The sequence below is a fragment of the Eschrichtius robustus genome, chromosome 1, assembly GCF_028021215.1.
Source record: "Eschrichtius robustus isolate mEscRob2 chromosome 1, mEscRob2.pri, whole genome shotgun sequence".
Classification (NCBI taxonomy): domain Eukaryota; kingdom Metazoa; phylum Chordata; class Mammalia; order Artiodactyla; family Eschrichtiidae; genus Eschrichtius; species Eschrichtius robustus.
This window is the reverse complement of record NC_090824.1, coordinates 33,188,520-33,215,737: the sequence shown is the minus strand read 5'-3', so window position 1 is coordinate 33,215,737 and position 27,218 is coordinate 33,188,520. Positions and strand designations below refer to the sequence as shown.

General features: G+C 52.3%; 1 protein-coding gene across 3 annotated transcripts in view; it reads right to left on the bottom strand.

Annotated features, from left to right (window-relative positions):
• ACTN1 (actinin alpha 1) overlaps positions 1-27,218 on the bottom strand; it is a 95,124-nt gene that overhangs the window by 8,072 nt on the left and 59,834 nt on the right. For all 3 annotated transcript variants that reach the window (XM_068543691.1, XM_068543697.1, XM_068543702.1), the window contains exons 4-15: positions 22,802-22,888; positions 20,917-21,004; positions 20,299-20,377; positions 16,688-16,769; positions 15,374-15,459; positions 8,732-8,824; positions 7,162-7,392; positions 5,368-5,515; positions 2,276-2,426; positions 1,685-1,793; positions 1,034-1,174; positions 7-189 (exon numbers count right to left, since the gene is read on the bottom strand). In XM_068543691.1, coding sequence (XP_068399792.1) covers positions 7-189; positions 1,034-1,174; positions 1,685-1,793; positions 2,276-2,426; positions 5,368-5,515; positions 7,162-7,392; positions 8,732-8,824; positions 15,374-15,459; positions 16,688-16,769; positions 20,299-20,377; positions 20,917-21,004; positions 22,802-22,888 — 1,478 coding nt within the window. The remainder of the gene's footprint in view (positions 1-6; positions 190-1,033; positions 1,175-1,684; positions 1,794-2,275; positions 2,427-5,367; positions 5,516-7,161; positions 7,393-8,731; positions 8,825-15,373; positions 15,460-16,687; positions 16,770-20,298; positions 20,378-20,916; positions 21,005-22,801; positions 22,889-27,218) is intronic.

The window sequence follows — 27,218 nt, the reverse complement described above, 5'->3', positions numbered from 1 at the left end:
ACTCACATGGTCCCATTTGCCGTTGATCTCCTGAGGCGTGATGGTTGTGTAGGGGTTGGTGCCCGCCATGTTGACGTGGTAGGTCTGGACAATCTTGGACACCTCATTGTGGATGCCTAGGATGGCCAGGCGCTCCTTGTCAGCATCGGGGAGGGTGGCCTTGAACTGCTCATGGGCTGTGGTCAGTCCCTGGACATAGACAGGCATGCAGGAGAAGCCCAGTGACTGGGAGGGAAGTCCGTCCCAGTCACTGGTACCTCCCGTGGGCAAGAGGAGCCAAGGGAGACCTGCAGGCCCCAGGGTAGAGGTGGGTGGAGGGGCCACCGGAGGCCGGCCCCACACGAGCTGGGAGGCCCAGAGGTTATCAACCCAGGGCTCTCGCGGCTGAGAACCAGGATGGCCGGGCTGGCCACGGGAAGGTGCCGACAGCTTCACGCTCAGGACTGGTGAAGTCAGCAGCAACCCCCCGGGGGGCGCTCACCACCCCACAGTCAGGTCGGGGACAAGGGGTGCTCCAGGTCTGCTCCTCAGGTCACCTCCCCCAACACACGTTCCTCAGCACTTTGCAAAACCTTTTTCATCTGACACTCTGCAGCTGTACAAAAGAACAGCTTATTGCTATGAAATGGGCTCCTAGATAATTGTTAGGTTAAAAATATAAGGCTCGGGATACAGTTTATAATGAACTTTTTGCATAAAAAAAGGGGTGTGGAGAAGAACATGTTAATAAATAAATGTGCTTGCCTACGCAGAGACCATGTGGTCACACTGCTCACCTCTGGGGAGGGGCACTCAGGGCTGGGGGACAAGGAAGGGAACTCATTGCTTAGCCTTTTTAGCTTTTAGCTTTTATACCATGTGCATATATTACTGAGTCAAAATAAATAAAATGCAAAGCTTTCAAATCTATAACATCCTGGGGATGCTACCCTCAGTCCTCTCCTTACAGGGGCAGTCCTGCAGTAGTGTGAGCCGTGGGCAGCTGGGGAGCCGGCCTCCGGGGGCAAGGGGGGGGGGGGGGGCGGCAGCACACCTGGATCTCCTCGATAGTGTGCACGATGAAGGTGTCCTGCAGGTCCTCCATGGCCCCCTCCATCCAGTTGTTGAAGGGTGCGGCCCTCTTGGCATATTCCAAGTACAGCTGGTCAATGGTCTCCAGCAGTTTCTCTGTCCGCTGGGAGTGCCAGTGGCATGGGGGTGGGGAGGTGTTTAGCAAAGTCGTGTCCAGAATCACCGCGTCCCCCCACCCCTATTCCCAACAGCCTTCGAGATCCTCCCAGCCAGCCCAAAGGGGTTCAGGTCTGGAAGCACAAGACTAACTCAGACAGAAAAAACAGGCTCTCTCTGAGGTGCTGGTTCTTAATATGGGGTGTATGGACCACCCCCCAACTGAGTCACCCAGCCTGGCCCCCAGAGAGTATGGTTTGGAGAACAAGAAAGTTCTCAAACAGCTGGGGTGGGGCTGAGTACACTAAACCGGGAGGATGGGATATGATTAGGACATCTTCATCAGGGCAAAGGCCAAGTCCAGGGTCAGTGTGAGCCTTCCATAGGCAGGCCAGGCCTGGGGAAGGCCCGGGGAACCCAGTGGAGCCTCTTAGCCCAAAGCAAAGAGAGTCACGAAGCTGGAAGGAGCACACAGAGTTGCTGGAGGCAGGCCTCCATCTCCCTCGGGGGCCCTCACCTCCAGAGCTTCCCTCCGCTTCTGGGTTAGGGCCCCCAGATTGTCCCACTGGTCACAGATCTTTTGGCACCGGGCGTTGACACTGGGTGAGTCGTAATAGTCCAGCTCACTGGGAGGGAGGAGACAGGAAGAGTCAGATGACCCAGGTGACTTCCGTGGCCTGCTCTCCTCTCCCTGGGGCTGGGGCGCTGGTGGCGCCGGAAGGCCAGGTGTGCTGGCTTCATGAAGACCTTCCAGGACTCCCCTCCCACTCTCAACTCCTCGGCTTTCAGGAGACCGCTGGCAGGAGACCAGCGAAGGCCAGTTCTCCTCTGCAAGGGCCCCCACCCCAGCCCTGCCTGTAGGCCATGCCAGTCTTGACCCCAGTGCCCAATGACAGGAAGCCACTAAGACCAGCTGAGAGCTCAGAGCCAAGACTTGGTCATCCTCTGGTCCCACACCAGTTACAGGTGAGGACCGAAGGCCTGGGACAGAACGATCACAGGCTATTCCCCACCTGGGGGGAACGTCCTTAGCCTTCCGCACTGATGAGTCTTCAGGCCACACTCCCACCTCCCACAGCGCCCCCCGCGCCCGCTGGGCCGGGCCTACTTGAGCTCCTGCGCAATGGCGGCGATCTGCTCCACGCGGTCCTGGTGGGCGGCCAGGTCGCTCTCGAAGGCCTCGTGCTTCTTGAGCAGGGCCTTGATCTCCGAGAGGGTGGCCGTCTCGTAATCCTTCTGTCGCAGCATGGCCTCTTTGCCTGGGGTCAGAGACAGGGCACAAGGCTGGGCGGGAGCCGGGAGGCCCCACCTTCTTGACCCCAACTACCCACCCCTCAGGGCCCGGGAGGTCCGCTACTGGTACATCCCGAGGAGACGTGCCCTATACGATGATCAATTATCTGCAGTTCGAGAAAGCAGATGTGCAACCGGAACACCCATCCACGATGGGGCAGGGGCGGGAAAGTCACTACTTTCCACGGAGCATGTCAGGGCCATCGGGCATGGTGATGTACAAAGGCTATGCCAGACTAGGAGGGGAAGTTAGGGCATAACATGAACTTTATAAACAGCAGCAAACAATGATCTATGCCTGTGGTATAACCGGGGAAAAACAAGCCAAGTCCCTCAGGGATACCCCCCCATCTTTAGAGTTTCTCCAGTTATAGTTGCTGGTCCCCAGCAGCCCGGCAGGGACCCCTCCCCTCAATTACGCTCAGTGTGGGTACCATGTCCAGTGCACTCTGCACATAAGCCATCAGTGGCCAGAATCTTCTCCAATCATCAGGTGCACAGCCCTCCCTTTTTAGGGGCAAGGCAGACTTGGATTTCTTGGATTTTAGTCTCCCAGGAGGAAAAGGGGATGAGAAATGACCTCCCAGACTGTTGTTAGACGATGGTTATCAGCTGCCCTGGGAAGCAGCGGCTGCAGGACAGGGGCTGACCTGGCCTTGCCTGCACTCCCACCTCCTGTGTTTGCACCCATCAGGGATGCTCAGCCCCTCTCAGTAAATGAAGGCTGGGCTGTAAGGTGACGGCTTCTTTCCTTCTCTCTACTCTTTTTTCTTTGTCAGAATAATCATATGACAAGTTTAGGGAAAAAATATCACAGATGAGCCTACTTATCTACTCCTTTTCAGTCTTGCCTTATATGGATGTTGTGTTAAAACCATCGGGTGTATATAAATAATGTTTCCTGCTTTTAAAATACTCAGCAGCACATCATCAGTTTCTACTCTGGCTCCAGCGGCTTTTACATGAGCCACTCTGATGGCTGCATGACATTCTGTTGCATGGCTGAACCGTCACTGGCGTAACCACTCGTTGCCGTACCATGGGGCATTCAGGCCCCTCAGCTTGCACTATTGTAGATGGTCTCATCGCAAACATCCCAGACACGTGACTTCAGCCATGCTTAGGGTTAATTTTTTAGACAGTCTCAAGAAATGGAATTCCCAGGTAAGCGGGCAATAACACTGTCAAGCGTGAGTACGTGTAGCCAGACTGCTGTGCCCAGCAGCTGTGCCGGCATCTACTACAGGCATGCCAGCACCTCTCATGCCCTTGCTGGTGGCTGGCAAGCTGGCGGGGCCAATCCTTGCTCTGTACCTTTTGGCAAGCTGTTCCTTGGCTCCGGAGAGGACACGATAGAAGCATGTGGGTGAATAGGTGCAATTTCCACCATCCCCCTTCTACTCCGCACAACCACGCTTGGATAAATAGCTCCGTACATGCACAGTGGAACGTGGGGCAGCAACCTCATATCACTGTATACAAAGCTCAGCAAACCCCCTCTGCTGAGTCAAGCACACTCCTATCCCCCACCAAGCCTCGCTACCCCCAAGTGGCCGTCCCTACTCGTCTCCAGCCTAATGTCCGAGGATCACAACAGAGCTGAGTGGGAGTGTCTTAGGGCACTGAGCTCCACTGGCCAGTTGGTCTGCCCCGGGGGCTCCAGCTGAAAAGGCTGCATGGCCCTAGGAGATCGGCAGCATGGCCCCCTCTCCAGCCCCAACCCAGGTTCTGAGGAAAAGACCATTCCAGGTATGATCTTCTCTCTTTGGAGTTAACCTTAGCTGCCAACAAGCAGACACCGGACATGGCCCCAAGAACCTCCAGGTCAGAGTGATTGATAGAGACACACAGGTGCTAAGGCCAGGGCTCCAGGTTATTACAATGGGAGGCCAGAAACAGGAAAAGGGCAGGCACTGGAGGGAAGATATCAAGGGCTACCATTTACTGAGTGTGTTACATGTGCCAGGCACCCAACTAAGCATAAAATGCACTTATGATATGTAAGCATATAACAACCCCATGAGGAGGGATGCTGAGTTGAATAGTGTCCCCCCAAAACTCATGTGCAACCCAGAACCTCAGAATCTGACCTTATTTGGAAATAGGGTCTTTGCAGATGTAATTAGTTAAGATGAGGTCATACTGGATTAGGGTGGGCCCTAAACCCAATGACTGGTGTCTTTAGTAGAAAACTGAGAGGCAGATTGAGTCACAGAGACCCAGAGAGAAGCAGCCACGTGATGATGGAGGCAGAGACTGGAGTGGTGCTGCTACAAGCCGAGGAACACCGAGGACTGCCAGCAACCACCAGACGTGGGGAAGAAGCATCGGACAACCTCCCCCTCAGAGCCTCCAGCAGGAGCCAACCCTGATGACAATTCAATTTAGGACTTCTAGTCTCCTGAACTGTGAGAGAATGCATTTCTGTCCTGTTAAACCACCCAGTTTATGGTAATTTGCAGCCCTAGGAAACTAATCCGGGAGGGTACATCATCACCTGCATGTAATAGACAAGGAAACAAGACCACTGGTCCAAGTTACACTGCTTCAAGGTGGCAGCGTCGGGGTTTGAACCCCAACCTAATTCGGGGAAGAAGAAATCATTATAGTGACAAGAATAATTAACACATATATAGCATTGTACTATGCCAGGAACTCTTTTCCGTGCATCTAATGTATTAAGTCGTTTAACCCTCATAAACCTATGAGGTTGGTACTATTATTGTCCCCACTTTACAGACGAGAAAACTGAGGCAACCAAAAGGCTGATGAACTTGCCTAATGTCAAGGAACTAGTAAGAGACAAAACAAAACAAATAAAAAACAAGAAAAAAAGGAGTTGTGGCTGGTGGTTCAGCATGAAAGCCAGACCCTTGGAATAGGGGGCAGGGGCTAGGCTGGCCTTACCGTCCGTCCAGGCCTCGTGGATGGAGGCCTTCTGCCGGAACTTCTCTGCCAGGTGGTCGAGCCGCTCCAGCCTCCGGATCTCATTCAGCAGCCACTCCTCATAGCCCTTCTCTGCCTGCTCCAGGCAACCCCAGGCGTTGTTGATGTCCTGTTAAGGATGGGCGGCACAGGGTCAGCCCTCCTGGCCCCCGAGACCCCAGAGCTACTCCATGCCTTCCAGGAGGAGCCTCCCCCCCATCTCAGCCATCCCCGTCCAGCCCGCACGGTGTTTCCCAGGGCTCCCGGGCACCAGGCCTCCTGGACAGAGAGTTGGGGCCACCCGGCTACGGGGCGTTGGGTGTGCAGCTCAGTGGGGAGAAAGCCCAAGGCCCTCTGTGCTCCAGGACTGGCTTCTGACAGGATTCTGAGCAATCACAGAGGTCACAGGGCCAGCCAGCGAGACAGAGCAACAGACTGAACGAGGCAGGCAGGTGTGGGAGCCTCCCAGCCTTCCCACATTTCTGGGTCCACTCATGGGCCCCAGCCTCCGGGCCCTGGGCAATAGCCTGGAGCCTGTAGGGACCCTGGCCTGGGTAAGCTAGCCAAGAGTTGCCCAGAGATAGTGACAGGTGCTGAGCACAAACCCACAGGCCTTCAGACAGGGAGCCACTGACAGGGCCATCCCCTACAGTTAGCACAAGGGCATCCCTGGGCAGTGATGGCTGACCCAGCTCGAGTGCCACCCAGGTCCCTGCCATGTGCCGGGGGCTGCACTGCGTCCCCCCAGAGGAGGGGCTTTACAGCACAGAGCACCCCCCAGCTAGCAGCAGCTCCGGCCGTCTAAAAACTGCTGATTCATCCTGGAACCTGTAAAAGGACTGCAATTTTCCAAACTGCATGTACAACGTCACAGCCTTTTTCCTGTCCCCCAGAGTCCCCCCCAGGATCCTGCTTCCTTTTCCAATGCTGTTTGCATGCTTCTCCCCTTCCCTTCCATTCCTGCCTTATGTGCTCATGTCTCCTCATCAACTCTCCATTGCAAAGGGTAAAAAGCTCTATCCTGTTGAATTTTAAATTTTCTTTTACATGTTTCTCTGGCTCATAAAATTTCTCAAGTTCTGAGGAGAGGGTAAAGAGGGAGGAATAACAAAAAGTGACATAAATGAAGAAAATTTTATGACATGGAAACCTGGTCACAATATATTGTTGTTTTTTTAAGCAGCTTATTAATTAAAACATGCTTTAGGATTCCCTTAAAAATTATATTTACAGAGACTAAAAGAATCTCTTCCCCCCCAACATCTTTTAAGTTGATCCTGGGTAGTAAGATTATGAATAATTTCTATTTTCTGAATTTTGTTTATTTTTACCTTTGAAATATCCTACCAAAAAAATCTATTACTTAAGGTAATAAAAAAAATTTTTAAGTAAGATTCCATGAAAGTGAAAATTATCCTTATTGCTATTATACCCTGTTTGGTTCAACATGTCAAGAGGGATTTTGTTTGCAAAGATGATTTTTTTGAGGGGTAGGGAGGAAGGTGCTGGGGGCAGATCCAAGTGGATGTTCAGGGGTCTGGAAGGGCAAGTCTGACCCGGAATGGTGAGGAGAGAAGGGGCTCTGTTCCTGGGGAGTGAGGGAACCCCACATGGCTGAGTGTGGGCTGGAGCCTGGGCGGTCACCTGGAAGGGAGAACTGGTCTCTGGAGCAGGGTGGGCAGGTAGATAGCACACGCCCCCACCCTGCCCCACTCACGATGCCGCCTTTGATGGTGACCGGGCACAGCTCAGGGTGGGGGCGGTCCGGGTGCTCACCGAGACCATCCTGCCCTCAGAGGGCATGAAGGCGGGCCGGTTGCTGAGGCGCAGCTTGGTCTGCAGCGTGTTGAAGTTGATCTCCAGCTGGCACTTCTCCTGCACCTTGGGCGGCTTGTGCAGGCGCCGGTAGTCGCGGAAGTCCTCCAGCTTCTGCTGCATGGCGTGCATGGTGTTCTCGGGCGCCCGGTTCTCCAGCCACGGGATGGTGCGGCGGATCCACTCCAGCAGCTGGAGGGAGCGGGGGAAGATGCTGGGATGGGGGCAAGGACTGGCCTCCCTCTCCTCCTGATGCTGGGGGGGCATCTCTCCTGACAGCACACTCTTTCCCAACTACCACCCCAGGCCACTCGGCCAGGTTCCAGGGTGTTCCCTCTGAGAATCAAAGGCCTCATGAAGCCTGGCCGCTAGGGTACGTCAACTCACAGCCAGCATCACTCAACCTCCCTGCTCTGCCAAGGGAAGACCTGGGGGCAAGATGGCTCAGCTAAGAGCAGGAGACCCAAGTTCTATTTCTAGGTCTACTACCTGGCTGGGCCTCAGTTTCCTCATCTTACCATGGAGGTGTGAACACTCATTCCCTGAGGCCCCTGCCACCTGACCTTCTAGGATTCTAGAATGTGGGTCCCTGACTCAAAAAGGAAGAGGCTGGCCTCTCGGGCACAGGCAGGGATTGTTTTCCTCGATGAGGTGATGGAGGAGGAGGAGGAGGAGGAGTGGAAGTGATGAGAGGAAAGACGTGATCCCCTGCCAGGTACCAGGCACGTGGCCTGAACTAACTCATCTGAATGATGACGAGAGCTACGTGGTCATGGGGTTAAGTACTGTGATCCTGCCTCAGGTGGCGGAGGAGGTAACCAAGGCACTGTGAGGCTCTGTGACTTGCCAAGGTGACCGAGGTGGAATGGTAGCACAGAGGTTAAACCCAGGCACCCGGGCACCAGAACTTGGGTTGTCACTATGCTGGACGGCAGATCTGATCTACCAAGAGGCTGGGCTGGGCTGTTCAGAGGGCTGAATTCTTCTAAGGAAGAAGCAAGTGGGGCTGTAACCCCAATGCAGCCAGTGGCAGAGCAGCAAATCCAGTCCTGTCCCCTCCTGTCCCCTGGGTGGGCCCGGCTGCTAAGCTAGCCTGAGCCAGCACTGATTTACTCCCCGTTCACGTCCTCTCAGAACCGCATACTCCTTTTCTAGTCCAAGCGAAACCCCCAGAACAACAGTACACTCACTGATCTCGAAGGGCCTCCAAGGTCCCTTAGCACAGCTTTCACTTGTTAAGTGAAAAAAAAACAAGACCCAGAGAGGTGAAGGGATTTCCCAGGCTTACTCTCGGTGATAGAAAAAGCCTGGAACTCGGCTCTCCAAAGCCCAGATTGGCCCCTGACCCACCCTCTGTGGGAGCAGAGCCGAAGCTGCCCTAGGAGGACTGCTAGGGATGAGGGATGACACCCAGCCTGGGACTGTGCCTGGGCACAGATTTGGAGGTACGGGTTCTGGGGCTCCCTTGTCTCTCAGGGTAGGGCGGCAGGGCCTTGCCGGGGCCAGGCCAGGAGCACCCAGAGGTACCCACATCGCTGGCCAGCTTCTCGTAGTCTTCCATGAGCTGCTCATTCTCCTGGTTGACGGCCAGCACCTTGCAGATGCGATTGGCGGCTGTCTCGGCCTGGCAACAAGACAGAGAGGGTCACGGTCAGCCTCACAACGGCGGGAGCACCTGGCACACGCCTGCGGTGACAAGGTCTCCTCCCACCCCTGCAGGTCACACGGTTGGAAGGCACCTCCCAAGACTCTGAATTCACAGGCGCCTCACCATCCTCTTTGCCAGCCCGGGCCGAGTCCCACAGATCAAGCGAGCCCAGACGGAGATCTTAGTGGCTGAACTGGGGGCCCCTGAAGAAGAGCCTAAGTTTGAGATCCAACATGTATGTTGGGAAGAAACTAATCCAATGACTGGTATAATCGAAATACTCAGCTCAGGTGGAGGGGTGAGAAAATCCATGCCCATCCTGGGGCATGGAGACCCTGGGATTCCCAAGGCTCAGGCTTTCAGACTGGCTTTGCCAGGATCTTGGAGATGCAGGAATTCAAATCTGGGAGTTCTAGAATACGGTGCTGATAAGGAGCGGGGCCTCTCAGGACCCCTGCAGAATCTCTCTAGGCTCCTGGCCCGAAGCCCAGAGAACTTTAGAGAAGCTGCAGGAATTAAGGATCAACCCAGCACAGGCAGGATGTCCAGAAAGCCGGCACGGGCACCTCTGGGAAAGCTAAGCGCACATTCCACACCGAGTGCTGGGCCAGCAGACACCCGATGTGGGCCTTGGTGGCTAGAGGAACGAAATAGGACTGAACGGCAATCGGATGCAAAGGCCCAGAAACCCCAGGGGACACTGCTTCTCCCGCTTAGAGGGCATGGTGCACCTGACACCAGCAGGGGCCAGGCGCTCCTAAACCCACTTTGCTCAGGTGATCTTTAAATGCAGTTCTTGTGCACATCCTAACCCAACTGCAAGGGGAGGGGAACTCGAAGCCGTTTTGGGGTCCTGTGATAGGAAGGTGGCCTAAGGGTGGCAGCAGATAATGCCAATGAGCAAACAGATACGCATCCTGGGGCCCTGGAGAAGGGTGACCCTGCAGATGGCAAAGGTTTAAGGGGGAGAAGTATGGGACCTTGCACCCGGTTGATGAACAAGACAACACGGATTTCAACTGCAGCAAGATAAACTGAGGCTAGGCATCAGGAAGAAGTTCCTGAGAATGACGGTGCTTTGACTTGGGAAGGAACAACTGAGAAGATGTAAATGCTTTTTCATTGCAGAACTCTGCAAATAGAACACACGCCCACCAAATCATGTGATGCGTGGGTGACTGCCAGGAGGTGTGTGTGCGAGGGGGCAGGATGAGATCACCATAAAGGTTCTTTCAAGCTCCAAGTGAAGACACTGCACCCTCCAGGGCGAGGTGTTAGGGCGGGTGGCCCTCCAGCAGGAGAGCTGTGGGCGTGGCCAGAGGGGGAGCTGAGAGTCCCAGGTCTCAAGAAACTGAGACAAGCAGTCACATCCTTAGGTCCTCACCCGCTGCGCCCCAACCTAACTGTCCTGGAGATGCCAAGGCCACTTCTCACAGGACCATCAGGAACTCCTGACGGATCGTCCTTCCTCTAAGGAACCCACAAGCAACCATGGGGGATCCCAAGAGGCCACAAGGAGGGAAATTCCTTCCTGGAGCCCGTCCCAGAAGATGCGGGGCCCCGGAACGAGCAGGGTCATGGGAACTGGGCTGATGTCCCCATGAAGCTGCCCCAGGAATCTGCCTGGAGTCACCGGGGCCACTTCCCTTGAAGGCTGGGGAGGGGACCCGGGGGAGGCCAGTGCTCTCCCGTGTGCTGACATGTATGTAAGAATGTGGGGTGGCTGCAAAGCCCCCAGCCCAACGTGCTGATCAAGCACATAGGAATCACAGGTAGCCCCTAATCATCGGCAAGAAGCAGCTGCCACTGTGATGGCGAACGGATCAAGCCCACCTTCACCGTGTTATCTTCCTGATTCATCTTGAGATCCTGGGCTCAGAGGCCATAAGCTTTGATTTGTGTGTCAATTCGTGAACTTGGTGGACTGAGTGAGGCCTGCGCTCATGGGATTCTGGAAGACACGTCCTGCGGGCCTTAAGGGCCTCGGCCGTCCCTCAAGAGGCTCCAGGGTCAAAGGGGGCTCCTTTTGGATGAAGTCTAGGGGAGTTCCCGGGTGGGCCTCCTGGGGACTTTTTATAAAGATCATCAAATGGGCTGAGAAAATAGTTTATAGAAACAGGCCAAAGGATGACTTCCAAGTGCCAAAGGAAAAGATTACTGGAAATTTGTGTTGACCCTTCCATGGTTTGTTTTTTTGTTTTTTATGACCCACTTTAAGGTGTATTGTTATACAATGTAATACAAAACAATGTGCTCAGTTTTATATTAGTTATTTGTTTCTAAGTTATGGATTATTAGCCCCAGAGCACTTAGCTATCCCCAAATGAAACCCTCAGCTATTCCAGGCCAAACTGCCACTCTACTAATCAGCATCAAATTAGCTGGTACAGGTACAGTGTGGAGAGGAAGCAGCCTCAATGCCGGTGACATCGAACAGCCAAATGAGGCCAAATGACGCGCCGTGGCGCTGCCACCCACCACCTACAGAGTCATGCGAGTGCCACGAAGATCTCATCTGTGACATTTTTAGTCAAAAATCTCCCAAATCTAGCTAGACTTGCCCATTTCCTTCCTCCCACAGCTTCCCACTGCCTAGTCTTTCTCCACGTCCCAAGTCAGCTCCCTGCCCTGGTGTCCCTGCCAGCGAGGCCCCCAGACAGAAGGGAGCCAACCCCACGGCGCTCAGCCCTGACCCCAGCTACCGACTCTGGCTTTGCCCCCACTGCTCACTCCAGGCAGTGGGATGAACGTGCTCTCCTCTGGAGGCTGCACTGTCACACCATGAAGCGTCGCACAAGCTGTGACCACCTTCCTCAACCTTCCCTGAGCCTTTCAGTTGCAGATCCCCACCACTCAACCCTTAAGACCCTCAAGCTCCAGTGTGTCCTGCTCAAGAAAGCCTCCGTGTCCCGCAGCCCTGCAGCGCCCCTCCCCCGCTCAGGTCTGCAGCAGAGCAGAGATCAGACCACAGCATCATGAGCTTCTTTTATTAAGAGTTTTCCCGGATGGACCATGAATCCCTTGAGGGCAGGAACGGGGTTTCTTTCCCTTAGAAGATTCACAACCAGTTGGCGACAAATGGAAGGCTGCAAACAGCATCATCTACTCCTAAAAGCATCCAGAACCCCCTACAGCAAGTCCAGTTCGTGCCCTAAAAGGCTGTTTCTCAGAAACAGTTCCCAATAGGCCGTGAATGTTAAAGCAACAAACTACACAAACAAACTCTGGTTGCTCACAAGCCATTCTAAATCCCTCCAGCGGAAGAGGAGGGGAGAGGAAAGCTGAGAAAGAATGAGAACCAAAACCAACACGTCAAACAGAAGTTGGTCCTCATCTGACTAGGAACGTCAATCACACACACTTGCATCCATCCAAGTACAGTATCCACACAGGCACACAAACACGTGTACACCTGCATGCACGCATGTATTAGACTCGGCTGTCTTTCTAGTTCCACCGCCCAAGGCTTGATAAGAGAAGGACAGTGAAGAGGATGCGGGGCACTGGGCGTGAGTTTCAGGAGACTTTTCCCCATTGGCTCCAGACAGGGAGACAGTCAAGACAAGAAGAGTCTATGAGTCTGAAAGATTCCTCCTTCTTCCACGGGAGAGGGGCAAGATTCCCCTCCCACCGGCCTGCTGAGCTATAAGCAGTTGCCTGACTCCTTCGAAGTGGGATGGGAGGGGCAACTCTGGGTGAGGCCCCTGACCCAGGACGTGAGAGGAACACGCCCCCCCATCCCCACCCCCCACCCCATCCCCCCAACTGGTGATCTTGTCCTCATGTATGGACAAAAGGAGCATGAAATGATTGCAACAGGGATGAGTGAGAGGGAAGAGGGCATGGGGGGAGGTGGTATGAGATTCGGGAGGGAGAAAAGCAGACTGCTTCACACACACACACGCACACGCACACACGCGCGCGCGCACACGCACGCACACACACACGCACACACACGCTCCCTTCCGAGCATCAACAGCCAGGACACAGGGAAGGCTTCAGAGGCAGGGAAGGCCAGTGTCAACGGGCATGAAGCCCAGGAGAGAACCCTGCAGGAGCAGGGGAGGAGGAGGAAGGAGAGCTGGAAAGAGGGGAGAGACCACGGCAGAGAGCTCAGCCTAGAGAGCTTGCCTGGGTGCAGGCAAGACTCTGTGTGGTTCTCAGGGCTGGAGGCCCAGTGAGGCAAGTAGACAGGTGGTGCGCACATCCTGCCTAAAAGGTGGGGCGTAAGAGGGGCCAGAAGAAGCTGACAAGAAAGAGCAGCGGCAGAGGTGGGACAAAGAGAAAGAAGAAGCAAGAGGCAGGCCAGAGAAGAGGCTGAAAAGGGCTGGGCCTCCTGGGGATGCTGGGACACCCAGGATGGGGAGCCTCCAGGCGGGGCTGCTTCCTGTCAGGCAGTACCCTTGAGGCCTGGAAGGAAAGTGAGGAAGGTCTTGGGTGCCCATCCAGGCAGGGAATGGGGCTGCTGCTAGCCCACATAATGCTTTTATATATATATATATATATATTTTTTTTTAAAGGCACCTCTTCCCCAAGGCACTTCTATTGCAAAACTGTCATACTTATTCTGTTAGAAGACATTTTTACTGCCATTTGCAAGATTATTTTTGTAAAAAATATTCAACTCTTCATGGTCTATGGTGCACACAGGGCACCCTTGGGTAGTACGCAACCTGCACCACTGTCCCTGGCAGGCCTGGTTGGGAAGGATCAGGCAGGACTCTGAGCCTCTGAACTGGACACCAGGGGGAAGGCAGAAGACTTCGCCCTGCCCTGGTTGCTGGGTAATTTGAGAGGGTAGTCTTGCTTAAGTAGATGGAGGGAGAGAGAGAGAAGTGAGGAGGTCCTGGATATTTAAGAGAATAGGCAGGAAGCAGAGCCAGGAACTGTGCTGCTTGGGATAAGGGCTCTCAACTCAGTCCAGGGAAGGTCCTGAGACCGCAAGCTTGTTTCCCGTTTGTGGCACCTATTATGCCCAGCGTGTAGGGGCAGAGATGCAGGCCATCCAGAGGCTGGCATTCTCAGGCATCTTTAAGTGTCCTGGCCAAAGCTCAGAGAGCATCTTGCCCTCCTACAAGAGGCTGGGGTTGCGGTAGGGGGAGGGGGGCTTTTCTAATCCCGCCTTTCATTCCAGGGGCTGCAGTTCCAAGGGGCTGGGGCTGGAGTATCCAGGGCGGATGGAAGAGATGGGCAAAAGGGCGCTGGGAGAGAGGGCGAGGCCGAGGGAGAGCTCACCTTCTGCGCACCGAGAAGGCGTGGCAGTGACATGAAACATTAGGTCACATGGCCTTCCCATCCGGCCTTAGCGTGCCTACACATCTGCACAGAGAAGGAGAAGAGGTTGAGAGAAGAAAGTAGGCAGCAGCGGCACAGAACAAACCCAAACAGCCATGGTGGACAGAGCACACAAGACAGACAGACAGACAATGAGGGAATGGGCAGAAAGAGAAAATGAGATGATGGGAGGAGAAAGGGGCTGGGGTGGGAGAGAGATAGGGAAGAGGTGGGGAAAAAGGGGGGGAGAGAGGGGGTGGGGCTGGGGAAGGCTGGGCAGAGGGTCGGGGAGGCGGGAGCGTCGCCCCATCATGCATTTCAAAACAGGCCACTCAGACTCCATGCAGAGGGTGGGAAATTTGCCTGAGTATGTGGCAGCTCCAAGGCCCAGAGCTGAGAGGGCCAAGCCTGTGGTCTGTCGTCATAGCGACCTGGATGTTGTGCTTCTGGGGTCCTGCCTGTGAGGGGACCTGGGGGAGGGGCGCCTGCCACCCGAGCTAAGCCTGCTAATGAAAATATTCAAATCTTCGGTGTCTGCAGTGTGAATGATGCCTTCGTGGAGTGCAGAACCTATACAACCGGACTTTAACCTCAGGCCTCCCTGGGCAAACCTGGGTCAGGACACTTGAAGTGTTCACCGCGGCCCACCCTTTCCCTTCGTCTCCCCAAGGGGTTGTGCGGAATGACCCCGCATGGGGGCCTCAGGCAAGATATAGAAGGCGCCAAGGCCCAACAGGGCTGTGGACAGATTTGCTAAACCACGCCTGTGAGCGGGAGAAAGGCGGGGGCTTCGTGACACCTCTGTAGAACAGGTCAGTGAAGACAGGAGGCACCTCCCCAGATCTGCCTCCGTAAGGCACGCCTGATGCTCTGTTAAAGCCGTAGCTTCAACAGAGGTGGGCACAGAGGGGCTGCTGCCCACAGCGCTTCCAGGCCTCCAGAACCACCCCTGGCTGATTTCACCCATGCCGCCCTTCCTGCTGAAGCCTGCCATCTGGGTCCCAGAAGGTGACCGCTTTCCCAGTGTTCTCCAAGGCAGTAGAGGAAGATGAGAGAAAGCAGAGGGGCGGGTGGGAGAGGAGTTGAGCAAGAACGACATGCCACGTTGGCACCGGGGGCTGACGCTACCAAAGAGACAGACCATTGGACCCTGTCGCCAAGGAGAGGCGGGGAGAGGAGGGGCGGGAGGGCATGGCTTGGGGTCTGGCATGAGGTGTGCTGGGCAAGGAAGGAGCAGGGGGCCCCGGGTACCTTCTGGGCTCCAGAGAAGGCGTGGTAGAAGCTGGACACGTAAGTCATGATGGCTTTCTCATCCGGGCGGGCGGTTCCGACGATGTCTGTCAAGAAAAATCTGGAGTTAAAGCCAGCTGGTGAACACATGATACGCTTCCTGATGTGATGGGGAAAGCAGCTCTCAGAACCACCAAGTCTTCTTGCCAAGACGCTGAGCCTGCATCTAACCAGCCATCTGGCATCAACTTCCACTTATGGGAACGCGAGAGGTAGAGGAAGGAGTGAAATGGTACCCGAGGAAGGAAACAGACAAACCAGAGTAAGGGGTACTCGGGACAGCTGGCCTGGGTTCTACAACAAGTTCAATGTCAGGAACGAAAGGGGTCGGAGGGAAGAGAGAAGTGCGACAGATTAGAAAAGACACAAGAAATAGAACAACGAAATGCCACGTGCAGACTCTGTTTGGATCGGGATCAAAACAAAGCAACTAAAAAGAAATAATGGGGAAATTTGATTCTGAACTGGGCAGCAGATGTATCAAGGAATTACTGTCAATTTGCTTGGCGTGAAAATTATTTTATGATTGCATAAGAAAATATTGCTATTTTTAAGGTATGTATTCTGAAGTACGTAGTAGTGAGATGCTGTGATGTCTGGGACTTGCTTTAAAATATTTCAACAAAGAAAACAAAAGCGAAAAAAAAAAAGAAAGTGTGACAAAATCTCAATAACTGTTCTATCTGGATGGTGGGTATATGGAAGTTCATTATATTATTCTCCCTGCTTTTGCGTGTTTGAAAATGGCCTTACAACTTGACAGACATTGTCACAAACTATCATATCTTCCATCTGTTCTCCTAAGGGCCCATTCATCTTTCCAAAAAGTCATTTGTATTTCCACAAGTGCCCTCTCTCCCACTCCCTTTCCCCTGTGAAGTCAGGTATGTATATAGACCCCAAACTCAAATCACCCCTTTGAGTTACTCATCACTGCAAGCTCCCATGTGCGTCCATGATGCATATGATAATAAACTTTTTTTTCCCCCTACAACAACAAAGGACCACTGCGCTCCACCCCGGCACCCACTACCCCGACTCCAAGACCAAGACGAGGATCATGCTCAGGCAGCCCTTTTCGACACCAGCTACCACTTCTCCCTCCAAACCTCAGGGAATCTGTCCGTGGAATCCCTGAGAGACAAGTGACCCCCTGGCTCCCCAAATGAAGACCAAGCCTTCTCCCTTCTGGCCTCAGGTGCGGGGCCCGCCCTTCCTGGCCGCTGGACGCAGCCGGGAGAAGAGCCGAAGGCCCAGAAGGAAAGCGCCTTTCACCTTCTGCATCCAACATCTTGGGGATGTCCAGGTACTTCTCCGCCACATCGAAGGCCGTGTTCAGGTTTGTAAGTGGGTCGTCCTAGGGGGAGAAGAAGAAGAAGGCGGGTGAGAGGCACAAGAAGTCTCTGGCTACCCCCATCTCGATGATCACCAAGACTGGGGGCGGGGGGACTGCCACATGCCGCGGAGCAACGAAGCCCGTGCGCCACAACTACTGAGCCTGCGCTCTAGAGCCCGCGAGCCACAACTGCTGAGCCTGAGTGCTGCAACTACTGAAGCCCGCGCGCCTACAGCCCGTGCTCCAGAGCAAGAGAAGCCACCACAGTGAGATGCCCAAGCACCGCAACAAAGAGTAGCCCCCACTCGCCGCAACTAGAGAAAGCCTGTGCTCAGCAACGAAGATCCAATGCAGCCAAAAATAAATACAATTAAAAAAGAAAGAAAGAAAGAAATGCAAGCTGAGACCAGGCACTGGCCTGGGAGCCATCGGTCTTGGCTTCTGGTTTCAGCTCCGCCACCAGCCAGCTGGACTGGTAAGTAACCTAACCTCAGTCTCCCCGCCTATTACTCAAGAGTTGGCCTAGGAGCTCTCAAGCCCCTTTGGCGCTCATATTCCATGAAATGTGGGGCTCCTTCAAACAGCTACAGTCTTCTGACTATATTCTGGCTCTGCTATCTTCTCAAGAAAACTTATTGGGGCTTGGTGAGGAGGTGGAGTAATCGGAACCCTTGTGCACTGTTGGTGGGATTGTAAAATGGTGCAGCTGCTGTGGAAAACAGTACAGAGGTTCCTCAAAAAGTTAAACAAAGAACTACTATATGACTCAGCAATTCCACTTCTGGGTCTACACCCCAAAGAATTGAAAGCAGGGACTCAAATAATTTGTACACCCACATTCATAGCAGCATTATACACAATAGCCAAAAGGTGGAAATAACTCAAACGCCCACTGACAGATAAATAGATATGGAATATTATTCTGCCGTAAAAAGAAAAGAGATCCTGAGACGGGCATACTACAGCACAGACAACCTTGAAAACATTATGCTAAGTGAAATAAGCCAGACTCAAAGGGACAAATATTATATGATGCCACTTATATAGGTACCTACAAGAGTGGTCAAATTCATAGATACAGAAAGTAGAGTGCCAGGGACTGGCGGAAGGGGGTTGTGGAGAATGATGGTTTAATGGGTTCAGAATTTTAGTTTTGCAAGATGAAGAGTTCTGGAGTTGGGTGGTGGTGATGGGTGCACAACAGTGTGAATGTACTTAATGCCACTGAACTGTACACTTAAAAATGGTTAAAGTGGTACTTTAAAAGTTATGTATATTCTACCAAATTAAAAAAATATTTTAATGTGGAAAAAAACCTATAACTTAGTTGGGGGAGTTCCTTGCTGGACCTCCCACTCGATTCTTGGTTCCCAGACTAACCTAAAGCAAACTGGCTTTGTCAGCCTACCACTCAGCTTCCGCATTTGCTAAGGTGAGAATCACAGGGTACAAAAGGATAAATCCATTCATCTGGGACGCTTTCAGGAAGAAACTGCTCAAAATAGAGAAGGTGGAGTCCTTCTGGGAAAGTCTCTGACAGCTTCCAGAATAATAAAAAACACTGTCAAGCAGCAACGGTCATTTCCGTCCAGGCCCTTGGCCATCCTCAGGCCCCGGGTGCACACCCACCTGCCGCCCTCGATTCCCAGGGACCGCCAGGCCCCCCACGCCCACCTAGAGCGGGTGCCGGAAGGAAGTGCTTCCCGGTCAGAGCCCTTGGCTCTCCCCTGTTCCCAAGCACCAGAGGCTCTGGTAACCTCTGTGCTTTCTGGAAAGAATCCACGGTTCGGTGGGAACAGGTCTGTGCTAGGATTTGGGCTGGATTGTACTGTTGCTACTGACTTAAAGAGAAGGGGAGACAGACACAGAGAAACAGGGAGAAATGAAAAGACACAGAGAGGGACAGAGGGTGGGGAAAGGCTGGCCAGGAATGAGACAAAGGCCCCTGGACTCTCCCCTCCTGAACGGCTGAGGCTCCTGGAGTCGGGCGGCGGGGCGGGGGCCGAGACTGAAAAGACACAGTCAGCACGGACCCCACTTTATACGGGGGGTGGGGAACAGCTGTGCACTGACTGGCTGCTGCCCACCCCGGCCCCCCAAGCAGGGACACAGGCACACGCACACCTGTCACCACAGGGCATCGGCTGACCGCTAGGGTGGTACATGATGATGATACCTTTAAAAAAAGTCTCCGCCTCTAGGATTCCCCCACCTTGGCCCCTGTTTGATTTGGCCACACAGCTTTCAGGCGGGTCAGGGGGGTTCTCAAATCGATTTGTTTTCTCTTTGCAAAGTGGCTGAGTTAGAGGGCTGGGACCCGCCCCCCCATCCCCCAAGAGGTTAGCTGGACCCTCGTCCACATACACCTGGACACCGCCACGCACAGGGCCAGGCAGCGGGCTCTCTCCTTCGGCAGGTGGGCTCTTCCAGGTGGGCAGAGGCCCAGCCTCAAGTTTCAGGCCCAGCTTGGGGTTTCTGGAGGGGATAGGAAGCTACTCCTTTCCTCCCTCACAAATCCTTTTTGGCGGTTCACCCCACCACCCACACCCCAAAACGGAGGTTCTGATGCCACAGAGCTGCTGCTGCACCAGCAACATCAAGTCTTGCTTGGCCACTGGGGGCAGAGGCAAGGTGGGGGACTTCACTGAACACTGGGCTCTCCAAGTATCAAGGTCAAGGAGACAAATACCAGAACGGTCATTCCTAGAAGCCCTTTGCCAAGAGATTCAAGCACCAACAGGTGACATTCCAACCCGAGCTCCAGACCATATACCGGGGGCATGGGGAGGGCTCCAAGGGTGGCCTCTCCTAGGATGTCTGCACCACAGGGCCTCTCGGTGCTGGGATGGGCTGAGAGGGGGGATGCTGAGTACAGTCCGAGTGTCCCGGACAGACCTCTCCCAGGTCAGGCCAGCATCTTGAACCAGCCCGGACACTAAGAACCACCACGAGGCTAGACACACAGCTCCCACCTCCCGGTCTGCTCCTCAACATCTTGTTGCTCAAGAAAACCCCCTAGCAACTTCACACCAAAAGCATAAATGAATCAAGCAGCAATAAAATCCCCAGCCAAACTCCAGCAATGAGGGAAAGCAAATCCATGGCGGGAACCTGCCCAGGACTGTAGAGCAAGTCTCGGACAAGGCTGGGATAGATGTCTCTAAAAATATGCAATATCTTAAATTACGAAAGTAATATATGCACCTTGCACAACCCAGAAAAACAGAAGGGGAAAAGGCCACTTAGTATCCCATCGTCCTAACAAAATTGCTTTGGTGGTTTTGATATTTTTCCTGGCAGGTTGGACATGTCAGCAAGTATGTGCTATGCACATACATACTCAAGCAGCCCTGACAGAGGAGGTGTTTTTCTCTTACTTCTAGAAGGGTTGTCTCCTCAGCTAGTCTAAGGAGACTGACACCCCTTCACACTGGGCCATGGGCTCTCAGAACTGGGGGCCCAGTCCTGCCCATCCCCCACCCAACCAAGGGGGACCAGTCGGTAGGAGCTGCAGGGGGAGGGAGCAGGAGGGCCAGGTGAGCAAACGAACCTTCCGCAGCTTCCCGTAGTCAATCAGCTCAGGCCGGTGTCGGTGGATCAAGGCACAGAAGCCAAGGCCGTCCTTCCAGCTGCCCGGGGGAGAGAAGGGGGGCAAGCTGGTGAGTTGGGCCAAGCAGTAGGGGCAAAGCACTAAGCACGGGTCTCCTTTTTCCAGAGATGAGTACATAACCCTTCGGAGCAGGAGCTGGGAGAAGATACTATGGGAAGGAACTTTCTTCCTGCCACGATCCCAGGCACTGGGGTACGACACTGTGGGGCTTGGTAAGTTGAGATACACCTGCCACATCCAACCCTACCCCCACCCAAGGTCCAGGGCCCTCGTCTGCTCTGTTCCAGAGGCCCAGGCTAGAACTTCCCAGACACTCTCCTTGGGGGGCTCCAAGGGCATCAACCAAAGGTGTATCAGGCAGTAGCTAGGAGGGAGAGGGCTCCTCTCCAGGAGGAAGGGGGCATCAAACGGTGACCCTCCCTTCCCAGAAAAGCGACTTCTTCCCCAAGTGTCTTTGTTCTGTTCTAGAGCTAAGACTGACCCAGCCAAGTGTGCCCTGGGGTGCTTGGGGGAAGCAGCCCAGGTTCCGCAAGGGTCCCTCAGACCCCAGCCACTCACCTTATGTGGAAGTTCTGGATGTTGACGTTTTTGTAAGGGGCTGTCTTTCTCTGACACCACAAGAGCAGCCCTTCCTTCGCTGAAGTCTCTGTGGGGAAGGGGATGACGGGCAGAGAGGTCAGTAGCTGGCTTGGTGGAGGGAGGGGCGTGGGCTCATGGAGGTCCCACCGTGACCACAGGGTCCATGCTCTTTCACACAGGGGGTCCACACAAAGACCCCTAGATTTCAACCCTGCTGCTACCAGGCCACCAAATCTATTTCCTTGACAAAGTTTGAGAACTTATTTGAGAAACATAGAGGTAAGCTAGGAAGCGTTTCATAACTGGCCACCTTACACATTTAAATACTGAGAAAATGGCTTTTCAAACTTTCAGAATATCTCCCCTTCACTCCCTTTTATGCAAAGAAATGGCAACAATACAAAATAAGCTGGCAACTTATGTCAGGTGGCCACTTTGGGGAGGAAGGTTTGATTGGTTTGTGAAATCTGAGATCCAGGAATCTTCAGATAGGGGCCCCATGTGCCCTGTGGAGGACACACAGCCATGTGGGAAGAAAGCATTAGGACTTCCGGTTGCATTTAGTGTTCATCTTTAAAAAAAAATGGTTTCCTTATATTTAATGCATGGATCGACACTGTTGCTGTGTGTAAAGCAGACATGTGTCAGTAAGATAGGGCAGGTATCTGAGAGGACCCCAGAAGCTCCCAGCCCAGGAGGGCTGCAAACCGCACCGCCCCCATGTGTTCGTGGCTGTGAATTGCAGGTTATAGTACTCAGTAAAGTGGGTTTGTGGATGATCTCATTTACTTTCGATTCACAAAATGGACTTTAAAATGATGTTAAACAATTGCTGCAAAGATAATACAATAATTCAAGCACAAGAAAATGATTAAAAAATCAGCAAAGCTAACGCTTCTGCTTTTATTTCAAGCTCTTTGTCAGTCACATTACAAGATGAAAAAACGATTTAATCAGAGCTGACAAGATGTCTACCCAAAAGAATAAACTCATCAAGAAAGCTATTTGAAAACCAGATTTATATGTATTATCACTAACAAGCACCAAGCCCTAAGTGACTACTGTGGGTATCTTTTTAACCACTTCAGCCCTAAATACCAGGTATCTATAAACCAAACTTAGAACTTCACATTGCTGTATCACCAAGTGTCAAACGAAGATTTCCATAACAAAGCAATTTAATCCACATTGTTCGCATTAAAAATTATTTTGAACAAAAATCTTTTCAAGATTTGATTTCTAGGCCATTCAAATGAATAAAAAATATTTTAAAAATAACTCCACCTCATCTTTTAAAAATTTGGTTTGGTGTGTTTTATAATATGCATAGAAATACATGCATATAATTTAGTGCAAAATAAATACACACGTATCGGACATAAAGCTCAAAAACTGCTGGAGTGTGAAATCAAAAGTTTAGAGAGATCACTGCCCCAGACCATGGTGGCCCCTTGCAGATCTACAAGGTGGCCACCAGAGGGTGCTATGGGAGCAAAGTGGAGGAGCTGGTGTCGGCTCACCCTCCTGTCACTCCCTCCTGACTGCTATTCCCCTACCCTTTCAGATTTAACAACCCAAGAGCCAGGTGGGGTGTTTCCAATACACTTCCCCACAGCAACCTTGGGCTTTCTCAAAGCGAGGGGTCTCCCTGGGGACAACACATCTAAGGGGACCAGCACTCCAAACAGTTCTTACTTCCCTGTAGACTAGGAGAGAGCACAGATGCCAGCGATGGGTAAGCGGCCCAGGATGTGGCCCGTGATCAAGGCCCTGTTGCCCCGGGGATCAGGGAGGAAGACGTGATGGTGAAGGCACGGGAGAGGTGGAAGCCTGGGGATGGCATGGAACAGAGCAGAAGACCTACCTTCCACGGAGATGTCCTGGATGGCAAAGCGGAGGATGATGGTCCAGATCATGCCCAGGGTCATTTTCACATTCCCATCCACGATTTCTACAGGAACAGCAGTAGGACACATTAAGAAGGGTCTCAGCAGGGACAGAGTTCACACTCCCTGAGTGCCCATGTCACTCCGTGCGCCACTTAGGAAGTCAATGACCACACACTCCACTTCTAGAGGGAAGTCTAAAAATTAGTGCAATTACATGTCACAGGTGTCAGGAAGGAAGTCTACTTGGGGGTGTCTTGGGGGCACCAGGAGAGTGGTCAATTCGACTGGGTACAACAGGAAAGGCAACAGAGAAGAGGGTGTCTTAAACCCTGAGTGGTGTCCACCAGCCAAACAGAGAAGAGGGAGAGAATTTCTATACCATCACAAATGTCCTGGCACCTCTGTGAGCTGAGGACCTCTGGGCGAGCACAGCTCTCAAAACAGCCATCCACAGCTGGAAAGCCAGTGCAGGCAACAGAAATTAACCAACCCGACAAACGTTTATAAACTGCCGCTGGAAGGATCCACTAACACAAATCAAGTTCATGATGCCACTAGCTGGGTATTTTTTAATAAAAAACAAACAACAGCTTCAAGATCACAATTAAGAGGTACCCCACTATGGGATTCCCTTGTGGCACAGTGGTTAAGAATCCACCTGCCAATGCAAGGGACACAGGTTCGAGCCCTGGTCCGGGAAGATCCCACATGCCGCAGAGCAGCTAAGCCTGTGCACCACAACTACTGAGTCTGCGCTCTAGAGCCCGCGAGCCACAACTACTGAAACCCGCGCGCCTAGAGCCCGTGCTCCGCAACAAGAGAAGCCACCGCAATGAGAAGCCCACGCACCGCAACGAAGAGTAGCCCCCACTCGCTGCAACTAGAGAAAGCCCGCTCACAGCAACGAAGACCCAACGCAGCTAAAAATAAATAAAAATTTTTTTAAAAAATGAATAAAATCTATCTTAAAAAAAAAAGAGATACCCCCACTAAATTCAGTCTAAGCAGCACTTTCTAGACTTTTTAAAAAATGTTATAAATTCTATGAAGTAATTTTTTTTTTTTCTGTACCAGACTCAAAGGCAGGGAATACAAAGATAAATAAGCCCTGCCTTTAAGGAGCCTAAGACATGGAGTCATTTATAGTCTTGGGGGTGGAGAAGGGTAACAATCAAATGCAGACTCCTTACCCTCACCTGCTTCCAGGCCAGGAGATGGTAACCTGGCCCCATGGTGAGGTACTCTCAGTTAAGACTCAAGCATCCAAAGAATATCTCATTTTTTCCTACCTGCAACACTGGTTTTAGGGGAGACCCAACAAAACCATAAGAAGGGGCAACTTCCAGGGACTCCTAATCCCCTAAGCCCACATCCACTTGGGTTTGCTTCCCACAAAACAAACCCCTTAAACAAGAGTGGATTCCACTAAGGAAATTAAGATCTCATCCCCTTCCTCAAAAGGGAGGGCAAAATTGCATGCAAGGTAAAGGCACTGAGCAGTGATGCCTGGCCACAGCTGCTTCTGGTGGGGACAGTGGGTAACTCTGCTGAGGCTGCATCAGGGTGCTGAGTAAAGGAAGCACAGTGTCCACTCTGGACATGGGACAGGATGTGACTCTTCCTGTAAAGAAGGGGGTTTGAATGCCCCTCCCAGAACCCTAGGCATCCGCAGGACAATGATCCAAGTTGGAGAACCTGGGTTAGAGAGACAGAGAGATGTAGCAGCTCCTCCTTAATAGCTAAAACAGCTGGCTGCACTTTGCAGAGCAGGCTTGCGGGGAGCGGGAGTAGAGTCAGTTAATCAGTCAAGAATCAGTTCCTTGTAAAGCAACGATACTCCAGTGAAAATTAATTAAAAAAAAAAAAAAAGAACCAGTTCCTAAAAGTTTGATATTTTTTAAATGCCCTTTCATTTGTGACCCCCAATGGTTTTGCATCTGTAACGTTCAAAGTGTTTATATAAATTGATAAGAGAAAAGTCTAAATTCATAATACGTAAGTAGGCAAAAGACATGAATACACTTCACAAAACACAAAATACAAATGACCAATTTGTAAGAATGTCAATCTCACTTGGAATGAAAGATATAAGATACCATTTCCCAGCTATTAAATTAGCAAAGTTGAAAAACAAGCAAACACACACCAGGATGGTAATAAGGCTACCATACTGTGGCTAGACGTTTTTAAAAAAACAAAAAACACCTTTCTGGGAAATAATTTGGCAATAGGGAGCAAGCATCTTGAAGCTGCTCAATTTTTTGAGAGAAAAATTCTCTCTCTAGCCCCAGCCAGTGGAGTGAAATACAGAGTAAGGTTGCTGTGTGAAGGTGCTTGCTGCCAGGGTATTTATCATGACCCCACACTGGAAACCCTGTGAAGGTGCAAAGTACAAGGCATGACTGAGCAAATCCCCAGACTTGTCACCCCTCTGCTCAAAACCTCCACTCGGAGCCAAAGGCAGTGGCTGGTGGGGCCTCTGGGACCCCTCCTCCCGCTACCCCTCCAGTCACACAGCCTCCCTGCAGCTCTCCCCCCGTCCTGGGATACCCCTCACCTCCCTCCTGTCTCCACTCACCCTTCACCTTCTCACTGAGCCCTTCCTGGACCTCCCATTTTACTTTTCTACAACTGACATATATATTTTCTTTCTCCCTCTTCTAGAACGTAAGCTCCCTGAGGGTAAAGATTTTTTGTTTTGCATCACTGCTTAAGAGCCCAGCATTGCCCCTGACACAGAAAAGGCCCTCCATCAACATTTGTTGAATGAATGAACAAATGAATGAATGAATGAATAGGACACTGGAGGACACTAAACAGGCGGGCGAGCGGGCAGAGAACATAAGAGCACTCAGGCTCCTCCAGGACCGGACCCAGGTTTGGAACAGATCACAGCTGTGCTCACCAAATAGACAATTAGAACATAATTAAACATTATGTTCACAAGTTTTTAATGACTTGGGGCCAGTGTCCCCTCGCCAGCTGCCCCATTTGTGAAGATCAAAATATCCCAGCCTCCTGCTGGCCTTGAGCTCAGTGTCCTCCCAGCACCAAGGAAGACAAGGCAGCTTCTTCTCTGGGTCTTGCCTACTTACGTCTCTCCTCCTTCCACAGAAACACCCAAGCCCTGGGGGTGTTGCTTACTGAATTCTAACTCCTACCAAAGAAGCAGTTTCACTCCAGAAAACAGAGGGGCCAAGGACAGGCAAAGAGAGTGGTGTGTGTACAGTTAACAGCCCATGGACCACCCATCCCCAGTGCCCACCTGATTCCCCACACACCCTCAGAGTGTAACCCTCTCCAGAGGGCTCTCCTGCCCTGGTCCCAAGAACGGTAGATCCTTTCCCCAGGCATCTCTGTGTTTGGAGTAAGGCTGCCCATCTCATAGGCATCTATATGGCCTGAAATGCTGGGTCCAAAAGAAGGGTTCCAAGGCCACAACCGGGCCCCTGGGGGAAAAACCATGATGCTAGATTAACAATGTCTGGGACTTCCCTGGTGGTCCAGTGGGTAAGACTTCGCCTTCCAATGCAGAGAGTGTGGGTTCGAGCCCTGGTTGGGGAGCTAAGATCCCATACGGCTTGTGGCCAAAAAACCAAAACATAAAACAGAAGCAATATTGTAACAAATTCAACAAGGACTTTAAAAATGGCCCGCATCAAAAAAATCTTTAAAAAACCAAACCAAACCAAAAAAACAGTGTCGCTGTGGGTGTGGGAAGAAGCCATTCCTAGACCACAGCTACCTGTGAAGCTGTTCACATCCTGCTTTTACTCAGAACCTGCCTCTCCCCTGGCTCCAGTCCAGGGAGGCAGTCACCTGAGCAGTATTCAGATGGTGGAATGAATGATGCCAAAGGAACTCCACGTGATAGAAACTAGAACCCTGGGGGTCACCATCTCCCAAGACCATTGGGTTTAGCTACTGTACCCGCCGCCCCCTCCATCCTAAGGACAGATGCTAAATCATCGAGCCCACCCCCAGGCTCTAGCACCCAAAGCCATCAAGCTTTCCCTGCCTCAAGATTTTAAAAGGAAAAATCCTTCTCAGGTGCTCTCATCTGGTCAAATCCCAACCACTCACCCATGTCAAGTCCCAACCCCGTGAAGTCTAGACAGTCTAGAATCAAGTATCACACAAGAAATCCTAAGGATCTATTCTAACCCCTGCCACGGTGTGGATGCTTCTTGCCTCTGGCCTCCATCTGAACATCTTTGGGGGCAGGGAACCCGTGCCTTTCCCAGAGCACCCTTTTCCTGCATCCCCTAAGGTTCTGTATGTTATCCACAGTCAGCCTGCCTACAGGGTCTTCCTTCCAGGCCTGGTTCTGCACGTCAGGGTCAGCCAGAGTCGACACCTTGCCCTACGTGATAACCCTTCAAAGGTCTGGGG